Below are 13,411 nucleotides of genomic sequence, written 5' to 3'. Positions count from 1 at the left end.
AGAAGATGGGCTAGCAACAGTCAGACGCAGTTTTTACGCTTGCGACTCTTTGGCCACTGCCATTGCAGCACTAAGAACAAGCTTCCCCAGGCTTGAATGTGCCAGGTATTACTGTTACCATGGAGACAGCTTTTGAACCAATCAATTTAGCGTAGACATGCACTTAGCAACAAGATAATTAAAAAAAAAAAAGCTAGGAATTGTGAATAAGATGCAGAAGTAAATAACAAAACACTCAAAACCCTTCTCTCATTGTTCACATTTAAAGGCACGGAGGGGCTGGAGCTACACCTCAGGGGTAGGGTGCTTACCGGATATATGGGAGGCCCTGCGTCCCATGCACAGCACAGAAAAAAAATGCATACAACTTAAAGGTCAACTTAACTGTTGGCCAATTAGCTGGCCACACGGCATTGCATTTTCCCTCTACCCATTTCGGGGTCTGGGTCTGGCAAAGCCTCTGGCCACAGAGGTTAAGAGAAAAGCGGGACGAAGCGCATCTCCATGCAGCACGTGACCTCTAGAGGCACTGGGAGGAGAGTGCCCAGAAGCTGGGAGTTGAGCCTTTGCGTCCTAGAAAAGCGATTTGACATTTGACGAAGGCTTGGGTTCTAGGGCGGAACACATGGGCAGGTGCACACATGAGACATAGTGGCTGGAGAGGCTGGCAAGTGGTACAGTCTGATTTCTCAGTAGCTCCCAGGCTGCACAGGGTCTAGGAGGTCACTGGCTTTCCTGTCCCCTGGTAGAGAAGTAGACACCTTTGTAAATGCACATCTTGCTGGTAGGCAGAAGGCAGAGCGCGCTTTAAAAATACATACCTGCTTTTACTAAATTGCCTTTAGCCCAAAATAGTCCCCATGCAAAAGTGGTTCTGCAGGGTGGGGGCGGGAGGCACACTGTAGTTATCACGCCTTTGAGCAGGTAAGGCAAAGTACTGAGAAAGCGCCCTCTGGTCTTGTTCTGCTGTGCACTGCCCCCTGGTGGTTATGGGATGGAACTTGTTCTGGGAAAGCCCACTTGTTTTTCGTTCTACATTTCCTTATTCGGCTTTTAAATTTTCTGTTTTATTACTATTTAATTCTATTATATATTATCTCATTGCTGCTGTGCCTTAAAGGTTCTCCAACAAGTTCACATGTTGACAAGTGAACCCCCAAGCTCCTTCAGGAGGAGGCTAGGATGAGAGACCAAGGGGTGGGGCCCTGTGATGGTATTAGTGGCTTTGTGAGGAAAAAAAGGCTGGATGTCAGTGCCTCACCAGGAGCCACACCTTGGCACTGGTCTTGCCAATCTCCAGGAACAGGAGTTAAATGAACTCTGCTCTTTTTAAATTACCCCAGTGCAGCCGTAGAAGGCAAGGTCAGATGACTGTGTCCTGTAGGGCAAGAGCAGGGATCTAGATAGGCTTGTGGCTAATCTTGGCTGCATGCAATGGGCAAGCCGCTTACCTTTTCTAGGGTTCGGCCCTTCCCTGGGCCATGGAGCTCCTAAGAAAACAAAAAGCAATCTACTCACAGCATCAAAGAAATGTTCAGAAAAAAAGGAAGCTGGGCAGTATGCTCAAACAGTGAACATTTTAAAAATTGTTTATTGTATCTTTCAGACATTGAATGCTATTTACCAATAACACAACACACATCCATATGCATACACATATATTCTGCACTCTGTTCCCGTTTGCAAACGAGAGACAGGCACAGAGGGGCTAAGTGATGGCTATAGTCAATACAACTCGACGGTTACTGAGACCCATACACCGCGGCCTGTAGCCCAGGCTCAACTTTAGCCACTATACACAACCTGGTGGGTAAAGTCTTCAGGAAGACGAGCTAAGCCATTTTAGCACACTCTGATGATATCCTGGCAGAAGAAGAGTGAGTTCATCTCTTCCGCCAGCAGGCTACACCACACACACACACACACACACACACACACACACACACACACACACATGACCTGTAAACATACGAGGAGCCTCACAGGCCACAGAGAACACCCCTGACCCTCCCAGAACTTTCTAGTGAGTGAGTGCTAGTAGTCTAGTGTCCAGACCAAAAGACGATCTGCACATGTGTTTAATAGTAAAGAGACAACTTATTCTCGTCCAAGGGAATTCAAACAGAAGCTGGGAAGGCATTTTCTCTGCTACTCGTGTTTGCTCATAAAGGAATCTACTTAGTTACAGCTTTTTAGTACGTTCACTTGTTTTTAAGACAGTCTCACATATTCCAGATTAGCCTCAGATCTGTATGTAACCAAGGATGAGCTTGGCCTCCTGGCTTTCCTAACCTCTACCAGACTACAGGCATGCATCATGACACCCAGCCTTACAAACTAATTAGCTTTACGTGTTAACTTGACTGGGCCATGGGCACTCAGCCCGTGAGGAAGTTTAAATTTTGGTAACTTAAGTTTTTTTTTTTTTTTTACTTTCTTACATTTGGTGGGAAAGTTTATTTTTATTTTATCTGTATGGGCACTTTGCCTACATTTACAGTGCCTGTGAGGACCAGAAGAGGGTCCTGGACCTTCCGGGACTGGAGATAGGTGGTTCATTGCCATGTGGGTTCTGGGACTCAAACACAGATCCTCTGGGAAATTGGCCAGTACTCTTAACTCCAAGCCATCTTTCCCATCCTTATTTTAGGTTTGGTTTTTTTTTTTTGTTTTTTTGTTTTTTTTTTTTTGGTCTTTTGAGACAGGGTTTCTCTGTGTAGGCTTGGCTGTCCTGGACTCGCTCTGTAGACCAGGCTGGCCTCAAACTCACAACGATCCGCCTGCCTCTGCCTCCCGAGTGCTGGGATTAAAGGCGTGCGCCACCACGCCCGGCTCCTTATTTTAGTTTTTTAAAGATTTTTTTTCATGTGTGTGCGTGCGTCCATGTGTGCCTGTGTGCTTGTATGTGTGTGTGTGTGTGTGTGTGCGTGCATATGAGTACAAGTCCCCAAGTAGGTCAGAGGTGTCAGGTCCTCCGACACTGGAGTTGCAGGCACTTGTGAGCTGCCCAGTGTGGGCGCTGGGAGCCAACCTCAGGTCCTCTGCGAGAGCAGGATACACTCTTAGCTGCTGAACCCTCTCTCCAGCCTCTGGTCTCTCAAAGGACACATTCTCTCCAGGAAGAGAGTCGTTCCTGCTTCTGGCCTTCACACCAGGACATGGGAAGGAGGGCAGGCTCCAGGCTCAGGTACACTCTTCCTGGGTGCTGAGCCTGACGGCTCAGGGACAGTTTTCCTAGCTTCCAACTCACCATGCAGACCCAAGCACTTGTCAGCCTCCGTGACCCTGTGGGCAGATTATAATCAAAGTCCTATGTGCATAGGTAGACATTCATGAGCCCCTCCCCTACACAGGGTAATCTGCCTTTGGGTCCTGACGCTGCGCGCTGTCTAGAGTGCCTTTCTTCCTTACTCACCAGCAAACTTCCCAGTATAACAGCTGTCCAGAAGCCATCTGGGTTTGTGAGCTCAGGCTGTCTTAACAAACCTCCGCAGACCAGGTGTCCTCAACAACAGAAACCGACCTTAGTCACTGAGGACAAGGTGACTGGCCAGTGTCCTCAGTTTCTGGTAAGAGCCCCATCTGTGGATTACAGTGTTGGGCGAGCTCAGGACACTGGCCCAATGATTATGACCACACCCAACCTTTACTAGTTTGTGGAGGTCTCATCTTCAGATGCATCCACACCAGCGGTTACAGTGTGAAGCCTTACACATCCCTTGCCTCCTTCCTGGCCCTCCAAGGCTGCTGCTGTCTCAGTTCCTGGACTGATGGCTGCCTGCCGGTGAGAAGTAAGTTTTGACCATCTCCAACCCACTTGCTTTAGGGTCTAGAACTCAGTAGGCACTCAATTTCAAAGTGTTGATTAAATGCATTTCAAACCTTTCTGAATATTCAAATCTAGATATCAGCTGATGCCTTAAGCCCTTCACTCCCCAAAGTCACGAGCCATTGTCTTGCCTGGACCAGCTCCTCCCTTCTGCCAACCACACCAGTGCTGCTTTCACTGCACAGGGGCCGAGCTAAGCACAGACAGGTTTCTTCCTTGCCTGGAGCACTCGCCTCTTCCTCTTTCCCTAGCTTGAAGTTAGCACATTCCAAGGACTCCTTTTAGTCTGGCCAGACCTAGTCACCCCATTTTCTTTCTTGTGCTCAATTTGTAATCAGACTGCTAGCACAGAAGAACTCTTTGCCCCCATCTTACCCATGTCTTTTGTGTTAGGTGTGACCCTTCTTACCTCTAACTGTTCTCCTTATGGCCAGTCTTAAAAACTAACCTCTCAATGATTCCTTTCTCGGAATAACAAACAAACAAACAAACAAAAAAGCACTCAAGACTAGTTTCTCCCATAAACTGAAAAGCAGCACAGAAGGTATATGACTTTACTCTTACATGAATCTGTATTCGTAATGCACAGGCCACCTGCATGGTTGGAAATGAGTCCAAAGCCTTAATGCAGACCAGTACTGGGAACTTCTATGAAGTTCCAAGCCAACACCGTTCAAGTTTCCCACGTACGCAGCAGCATGGAGTTTCCACCCCAGGCCGATTGCTCTTTCAGAAGAACTCTCAAGAGCAAAAGGTACCAGAGACAGCACACCCTCCGCCGCCCAGCAAAAACGGACTCAGGCTGAGTGTGCGTATACACACACAGAGCCAAAACCAGAACACATACACACAGCTCCAGCTTGGATACAGTCCCAGGGAGGCCCCGCCCACCTAGGGGTCTCCGCCCCGCCCCCCGCTCTCCTCGCCCCTCCCACCCAGAGCCTCTTCTCCTGTAAGTTAGAGGTTCGGACCATTACGTTCAGCCTCAATAGACTCTCTTCTCTCACCGGAAGAGGGAAATTAAGTGCAATTTAAAGACGTTTATAATATGATTCTGTTAATAATGTGCCACTGGTGGCGTCGCCAGAGTCAGGTCCCGCCCCGCACCCGCGGCTCCACCCACAGACGCCACCTGAGGCCCCGCCTCTCGCGTCATGAAACCCCGGAGGCCCCGCCCCCTTACGCCCATGACGCCCTGATGCCCCGCCCCGTGTGTCTTCTCCCGGCGTGGGGGGCGGGGCTGCGGCTGCGCGCCGTGCGGCTTCCGCGGCGGCCGTTGGCCGTTGGCGCGGCTTGGGTGGTTGTCTTGGAGAAGCAAGATGGCGGCGACTACGGCCGCGGTGGTGGCCGAGGAGGACACGGAGCTGCGGGACCTGCTGGTGCAGACGCTGGAGAACAGCGGCGTCCTGAACCGCATCAAGGTGCGGCGGGCGGCTGCGCTTCCGCCAGGCGGGGAGGCTTGCGGGGCCCTCGCCGGGCGCGGGAGGCAGGCGCGGGGCGGGGAGGGGCGGCTTGGGCTGGGCGCGCGGCCGGGCGCGGGGCCTGGGCCGAGTTCGTGGGCCCGCGACCTTCCCACGCTGCACCTGCGGCGACCCCCGCCCCCTCGTGCCCGCCCCTGTCTTTTACACGGTAGGTGAGGGACACTTCACGTCGCGAAACTGACTTGTAATTTTGTGTGGGTTTTTTTTTTCCTTTTTTCCTTTTTCTCCTTTTGAAGGCTGAACTCAGAGCGGCTGTGTTCTTAGCACTGGAAGAACAAGAAAAAGTAGAGGTAAGAGATCCCCAGACCTTGATCGGACCGTACTTCTTAGTTGAATGACTAACCGGGGATAATTCTGAGCGGTTAAGGATTGTATTGTATATATTGTGCGTGTTGGGGTGGCCGTCAAGTGCCACCGTAACTCTGAGCATAGCTAAATCTCAGCCACAGGGGTTGCTTGAAGCGGTCTCATTGAGTTGCCGGCGGGGTTACTCTGAACTTTTAATGGCGATGAGGGACGTACCATGGAACCTTTATCCACATTCTGATTGGTCCGTTAAAAATCTGAACATTCAATTAATTTAAAAGCACTTCTCATCTTACTTATTCTAAAAAAAAAAAAAAAATCCAGGAAGACCTGAGTGTTTAAATGATAAAGTCCTCCTGTGTGACAGACCTGCCTCCCACCCTTCCACGGTGGTGGACTTTTAACTCTTTAGCTCTCCCAAACTTAACTTCCTCAGCCTCTTCTTTAGTCTTTGTCTCTGCTTCGTCTCTTCTGTTGGTTTTTGGCGGGGCTAGATCCTATTTTCCACAGCTCAGAACCCCATATTTCTTGGCCTTGGCAGCACCCATCTGATCACCTTTTCTTTCTTAATTTCTTTCTTTCTTTTTTTTTTAATGGATCAGACTTTATTGGTACAAGAAGAGGAGGCAAAAGGAAACATTAACCATCATTTGGGGAGCATCATCCACAGACGTGAAAGCAGCCTTTTGAAAGCCACCTTCTCTTCCTTTTCTATTGTCTTTTCCTCACAAGGAGATAGTAGTCACTAGATCCTAACTTGGTGTCTGTCTCATTACTGCTACCCCCAGTCTGTCAGGCCAGGGAGAGCTCACCTGTGCCTGTAGGTCTATATTTCATCTGCTTAGTGTGTGTATATAGTCCTGCTTTAGAAGAGGATCTGTCTTGCCAAATACACTTCGTCTGGGTTTGTCCTCCGTGTAGTCTCATGTCCTTAATCACGGTATCTTTGATTTCTTTTCTGCTGGCTCTTTTGAGCATAAAAGTGTTTAATTGCTCTTAATAGTTTCTTTTTTTCCCCATCTGCTTTAGCAGCCAAGTTTTGAAAAAATATGTATATCTCATGCTGTTTTTTTGTAGCCCTGACTCCATTAAAATTTTAAATATGCCATACTTGCTGCAGTCAAGAAGGCTCCTTCAGTCCTCACCTCGCTTACTCCGTCACTGCACCGTCTGACATTAACCCCTCTTTCCTTTATGGAAATGTTTTGACATTGGGAACCGTTTTCTATTCGGTTTTCCTTAGTTTCTTTCCCAAGATCTCTTTCCTGCACAGCACGCTTGAGTTGCTGGCACCCTGTCTCTGTAGCTTCCCCGTGGAACTTTAACACCGCTAGTAACTTCATCCTGTACCTCCCCTGCTGAGCTTGAGAGCTTCAGCTAGAGTGCCTAACAGACTGCCCGCCCCACCCTCCCCGCTGTCTCCTGGCAGAGCCTGCCTGCCCACCATGGCCTTAGTTCCGGCTTTTCCACAGCGGTACTTCTTCTCGTCACGTCTTGTCTCTCAGGTCTGTGTTTGTTCAGGTTGGCCATTTGTAGTACATAACCGGGCTTTGTCCTTCCATTTTCTCTTAGTTGTTTAGTTAGCTCAGGGTCATAAATTCTCTAGACCGTGTCCTTCTGTGATTTTCCTCCTGCTTGTGTTTTAACTTGAGGTATAATTGTTTCTGTAAACTATCTTTAAGAAGTCAGATTTGATAAACTAACATTTACAGCATGTGAGCAGCACAGCCGGGAAGAGAATTCAGACAGCCTTTACACTTTCCTCACTTCTGTGCGAGCTGCCTTCCCCAGCTTCTTGATCATTTCCAAAGCCATACAGATGGGAACATATAACATGTGTTTATGTGCTTTTTTGTGTGTGATGTCTTTTATTCAGCATAATGCAATATTGTGTCTTTTTATAAAAAGAGTTTATTATGTATAGTGTTCTGCCTGCACGTTCACCTGCCCACCAGAAGAGGGCACCAGATCTCATTATAGATGTTTGTGAACCACAGCATGGTTGCTAGGAATTGAACTCAGGACCTTTGGAAGAGCAGCCAATGCGCTTAACCGGTGACCCATCTCTCCAGCCCTTAGTAGTGTATCTTACTATTCCATTCAATCCTGATTTCATGATCATTCCTTTAGTCACTGAGTGGATAGTCATAATTTGCTTAGCCATCTCTCCTTAGATGCCGTGGTTGGGCTGTTGTGAATGGTCATGTCCAGATCTTTGCTGGGATGTGGGATTTATCTTGAGAAAACACCTGAGGGTGGAATGACAAGCCAGCATGCTGGAGATGAAGCAACCTAAACAAACAAGCGAAACCTCCCCACAGTACCCGTGCCGTTCTGTACGCCGTCCACAGACGTGGGGCTGCTTAGGAAGCCCAGCACTTACCACAGGCTCAGTTTGCAGGGAGTAATTTTTACTACGTTTGTTCAGATCTGTAATCAAAATAAATAAATAAATAAGTTGAGCTATGGGCACACAAAGTCATCTCATATACTACTGATTTGTAATTGCAAATGGTCGATATCTAAGATGATAAATTTCAAATTGTATGTATTAGATATATAAACAGTTAAAGTAAATTTAATACCACACATTTCAAAAGCAGTGAAGTTATGAAATGTTGAAGGGCTAGCGGTGTAGCCAGGTGTCGCGTCTGGCTTGTCATATGCCAGGTCCTGAGTCCAATTCTCAGCAATGTGAGAAAAAAAAAGAAAAGTTTTAAAAGTTGAAATAAATGTTTTGTGTGTGATTTGGTTTTATTTACTTGAAAAGTTGCTAAATAGCAGGAAGCAAATCCTATGCTAGGTAAACAATTGTGAAATGGATTTTAAAACTATGATTTTGTCAAAAGCGATATTTGCGTTCTCTATATCTTTGCCAAAAGAAATAAGCTTGACTGTTGGCCCTCAGCTTGGTCTGCTCTCCTTTCCAGAGGGTGTGCTTCCCACTTTCACTTCTTACCTGCTGATAATAAAGTTCAGCTGTGGGAGAGGGAACTCTAATGTGCACTTTTTACTATTGGAGGGCAAACAGATGATGCTTAAAATATTTCTTTTTATTTTCAACAGAACAAAACTCCTTTGGTCAATGAGAGCTTGAAAAAGTTTTTAAATACAAAAGATGGTAAGATGTTATTCTTGTGTTTATTTTATCTGCCTCTGAGTTTTAAACTTTTACCAGTATTTGGGGGACTAGCCTTGACTCTTATGACTCATGCTGGCCTTCCTGCCTGGTGCTGGCTACACCGGCATGCCTGGCTCCAAGCTGTCGCACACACTAAGTGTTCTGGGCCCCGGGCAGTCGTTAGCTAAGCAGAGAGTATAGGAAGTGAAACACTGAACCTGTTTATGAAATAAACGTGCCCTTGCAGTTGCAGATTGATGACCCTAATGCAGAAAACAGAAAGATTGCAGTGCTCATACTTAAGTTAATTAGTAACAGAAGAAATGTGTGATTTAAAAGGCTTAGGAACCTCGTTTCCCTACAGGACGCTGAGCGTTCTGCGGCTCTGTCCACATCGCCTTCCTCTTGATCTTTAGGTCGTCTAGCAGCTAGTCTCGTCGCAGAATTTCTTCAGTTTTTTAACCTTGACTTCACCTTGGCTGTTTTCCATCCTGAAACTAGCACGGTAAGAAAAATGGTTTCGTATCTACCCTGTGAAGTCTCCGCAGAGTGACTAGCAAGCAGAACGGTAATGAAGTCTGACACTTCATGGTTGCTTGTGCTTTGTTACTTTTGTGTCTCCTAGATGGTTTCTCTCAGGGCCCCCAGCTGCTCATGTCACTTGAAGCTGCTGAGGAAGGGGTGTGCTTTGTCCTGCAGCTGTCAGGAGACGTCCTAACAGTGCATGCTCTGTACAAAGCTGCCGAAACTCAGTCACTACACACTTAGCCTCCGTTAATTTAAGGATGTCTTAAGTTTCTAGAATACTCCATTTAAAACCTGGTTGTTCCTGCTGTATACTTCCTGCATCTAAATCTTACTTCTTTTTTAGTTTCAAGGTCTTGAAGGTCGAGAGAACTTAGCCCGAGACTTAGGTATCATTGAAGCAGAAGGTACTGTGGGCGGACCCTTGTTATTAGAAGTGATTAGACGCTGCCAACAGAAAGAAAGAGGACCTGCCAGTGCGGAAGTAAGTACCCTTCGTCCTTGTTTCTCATGCTTTATTGTAGTAATTGGTCCTTACTTAAGTAATGGAGTCAGTACATGCACCGTGAACTGAGGTTTGCATAGAAAGAAGCCATTGTGTAGCCCTGGCTGTCCTGGAACTCACACTAAAGAACAGGCGGGCCTTGAACTCAGAGATCTGCCTGCCTCTGCCTCCTGAGTGCTGGGATTAAAGGCGGCTACTACCACCCAGCGTAAGAAGTTGCTCCTTGTAACAAACTGAAATAGACTGAGGTGGCAATATAAACAGTTTAATGAAAACTAAAGTGTGCAGATGTGCTGTGCCCTGTCTAGGTGGGTGGTCCTGGCTCAGAGCGAGGCTGGAGCGTGTGACTCCTGCTATCCTTGACCATGTGTCACTGCAGCATCCACTGCCTGGTTTCTAAAGTGACAGTGGGAACGTGAGAGCAGCACTTATCATACAAGGCATCCCCTGCTGCTTGTTCTTCTTATTAGTTGAGTGTGAAATGCTGCTGTACACACAATAAGTTTTGAACTTAGCCAAGTGTGGTGGCGCACGCCTTTAATCCCAGAACTCGGGAGTCAGAGGCAGGCAGATCGCTGTGAATTCGAGGCCATCCTGGTCTACAAAGCAAGTCCAGGACAGCCAAGGCTACAGAGAAACCCTGTCTCAACCCCCCACCCCCCAAAGTTTTGAACCTAAAGGTTTTTTAAAACAACTTTTCTTACTATGTGTATGGTTGTTGTGCCTATGTGTGTATGCACTGTGTGTGTGTGCAGTGTTCTCAGAGACAGAAGACCGCAGTGGATGCCCTGGAGCTAGAGTTAGTGTTGTAAACAGTCGCGTGGGTGCTGGGATTCGAACCCAGGTTTTCTCCAAGAGCAGCCAGTGCTCTAACCACTGAGCCATTTCCCTAACCCTTCTAAAATTTGAGTTGTTTGTTTGTTTTAACTAAGCTTTAAACTGAGTTGCTGATACTACTTCTTTTTTTGTTGTTGTTGTTTTGTTTTGTTTGTTTGGTTGGTTTTTCGAGACAGGGTTTCTCTGTGTAGCCTTGGCTGGCCAGAACTCACAGCAGTCCGCCTGCCTCTGCCTCCCGAGTGCTGGGATTAAAGGCGTGTGCCATCACACCTGGCCAAATATTGCTTCTTTTTAAAGTTTTCTGTTTCGTTTTGTGCGTCATGTGCAGGGTCTCTGTGGTGTAAGCTGGCCTTGCGTTCATGCTCCTCCGCTGCCTTCCCAGGGTTCAGGTTACAGGGTCCTGCTGTCAATCCTTGCACAAACGCACACTTTCTTACCAGCAGTTACTTTCCTTATCTGCCGTCTGTCTGTTGTGCAAGTCTTGCTGATAGGATTGCGATCTGACTTGCACTGGCTCTCACCGGCTCTACCTACAGACGCTGTTGTCCGTGCTTGGCTCCTCAGTAGTGCTCCACTGGCAGCTGGAGTGTGCTCTCAGTCCCAGAGACGTTTAGAGGCTCAGAGTGTGAGCACCAGCTGTGTTAGAATGTAGTAAGCAGGTGCTCTGGGCAATCACGGAGCAGGGCCTAAGAAAGGGTCCTGAAGGAGCTCAGCTGATGGAGAAGGCAGGATTGTACAAGGAATCCATGTTTACACGGTCATCTCCGGTTATAAAGGGCTAGAGGAACATTCAGAGTACAGCGACTGTCTGATGCTGAACTCAGTGACGGTACAAGCTAAGAGTCTTCAGCAGACCAGACAGATAGTTGTATCTTCAAAAAGAAGATGCTTTGCTCTCCAAATTGCAACACTATGAAGTTGGGTTTTTCTCTACTTTTTGCTAGTTATTTTTAAAATAGAATTTATTAGTGGGTTTTGGAAAGGAGTTGTTGGCAGGAAGGGGTGGGGGTAGGGACGTGTGTATAAACAGTGCTTTAAGATCAGGAACTCAGCAGGGTCTAGTGTCTATTTTTTTCATGTCTATAATTCATTACTGTTTTATTTTGTTACTTTGAAAGGAAATGTCATAATGAAAATTAAAAATTACGGCTTTTTTTGATCCTAGACTTAGATTGTGGATAAGAAAGCTTGCTAGATGTAGATTGACTCATCGGACTCAGTTTTGCTGCTTTTCATCAAAACGGCATTTCAAGTTTGTATCGTAATTATTTATTCAGTGTTTGCCTGTGTTCAGCGGACAGCTGGGGAAGTTGTTCTCCCCTTGTGTCATTTGGGTCCTAGGGATGGAACTGTCAGGGCTGACAGCAGGGCCTTTCCCACCAGCCATCTAGCCAGCCCTAAACTGCACTTAAAGCTATGGGGTTGCCAGTTTTCGTCTCAGCTGTGGGTGATTAAAAACACCACATGTTTTCTAAGTTTCTCTGAGTGCCCTCCTTTTGACGTCTTTGGCATCTACATCTTCGTCTCTTCTAGAAGCATCCATCCTCCCAGTGGCCTCTTCAGTCTCTTCGTTCATGCTGAGTGGTCTCTTTAAAGCTGCAGTGATTCTAGCATGGGATTGGCTGAGTCTGTTGCCGTCTGATTCCATGCGGCTGGGTAGCCTGCGGCTGGCGCACTGGGGAGCAGCAGCACTTCAGACTTGGGGGTTTTGCAGTTTGGCATGTGTCCGTAGATTTTGCCAACCGAGCAGTTTCAACCTGAAGGCGTGAGAGCGTGAGCCCAGGATTGGGGGTTTCAGATCAGGGATGTTCAGCCCATACTCAAGCCAAACTGAACGCAGTCCTTGAAAGAGACTGACGCTTCCTTGCCTTTGGTTTTCTCATCCTGTTGTCCACCTTGCTCAGCTGTGGCCTGTATCACTTGTGGAGCTGCTTGGTTTTCCAAGGTCAAAAAGAGGAATTGAGAGTTGGTAAACCTGCATTTCACAAAGGGTAGACAAGTCTTAAAGGCAGTGTGCAGAGAAGAGCTTGAGGGCGAGATGTCGGTGCTTAGCCTGGGAGCTGTGTTCACGCAGGCCAGTGAGTTTCAGGGCAGAGCCATTAGGAGCAGCTTATTTTCCTGTTTAAACAGTTGTTGAGCTCCTGTAGCAAAGCAGCAGTGTTTGCTATGCACACGAAACATGTGGCAATGACAGGTAAGTTTAGGGAAAGGTTTCTATTCAGACCACATTATCAAAAACTCTTGTAGCCACAGTGATGGGGCAGTGAGACAGACGGATCCCATGATCACTTAGGCTGGGCCAGAACAGATGCTTTAATAATGGTGGGGTGGGGGTGGGGGTGGGGGCTGGGTGAGGGAGGGGGGGAGAACTCGTTTGAAGGGAGCCTGTTTGTTTGTTTGTTATATGTGGATCAGAGGACTCGTCTCTGACCTTGATTAGCTTTTGTGACTAATTGTTGTTAACATAAAATGAAACAGGGAAGCAAACCCAGGAAGGGAAAGAAAAATCAACCTTTGAGAATCCAGAGTCATTAGTGTTGGTTGGTAAAAAGGGGATTGGCCTCTGGGAAGCCATGGTGGAAAGTTGGACCAGGTATACCACAGTGTAGATTGGGTGCCCAGTTCAAGGTGGCTTAGGGAAATACTTCACAGGTAATTCCCGTCGGGGTGTTATATTTGTGTATTCAAATTAGATGAAAATCTAGAAAAGGTATTTGTGAAATCTGTCAACATAGTGTTCTTAAATGTTGAAATTCCTTAAAGTATTATCGGCATAGTCCTGTTTCAGTTTCAGAGTTTCACTTTAA

The 13,411-nt window shown here is 47.1% G+C and overlaps 1 protein-coding gene and 1 long non-coding RNA gene across 4 annotated transcripts in view; one reads left to right on the top strand and one right to left on the bottom strand.

Annotated features, from left to right (window-relative positions):
* Window positions 1-5,043: 5,043 nt before the first annotated feature.
* CEP43 (centrosomal protein 43) overlaps window positions 5,044-13,411 on the top strand; it is a 30,533-nt gene continuing 22,165 nt past the window's right edge. Inside the window, exons 1-5 of one of the 3 annotated variants that reach the window (XM_084775428.1) lie at window positions 5,044-5,250; window positions 5,547-5,600; window positions 8,683-8,737; window positions 9,154-9,242; window positions 9,609-9,746. In XM_084775428.1, the coding sequence (XP_084631554.1) occupies window positions 5,149-5,250; window positions 5,547-5,600; window positions 8,683-8,737; window positions 9,154-9,242; window positions 9,609-9,746 (438 nt within the window). In that variant the 5' untranslated portion in view covers window positions 5,044-5,148. The remainder of the gene's footprint in view (window positions 5,251-5,546; window positions 5,601-8,682; window positions 8,738-9,153; window positions 9,243-9,608; window positions 9,747-13,411) is intronic. The other 2 variants (XM_084775427.1, XM_084775429.1) reach the window with 2 other exon arrangements.
* LOC311593995 lies at window positions 5,297-9,097 on the bottom strand. Its single transcript, XR_014777894.1, has 3 exons — window positions 9,087-9,097; window positions 8,000-8,046; window positions 5,297-5,576 (listed from the first exon to the last, which is right to left on the bottom strand). It is a non-coding gene; the product is annotated as an uncharacterized lncRNA (long non-coding RNA).

This window comes from Acomys minous (genome assembly GCF_964271855.1).
Source record: "Acomys minous genome assembly, chromosome: 3".
Taxonomy (NCBI): Eukaryota; Metazoa; Chordata; class Mammalia; order Rodentia; family Muridae; genus Acomys; species Acomys minous.
Note: the sequence above shows the minus strand (reverse complement) of the source record. Positions and strands in the feature narration are given on the sequence as shown.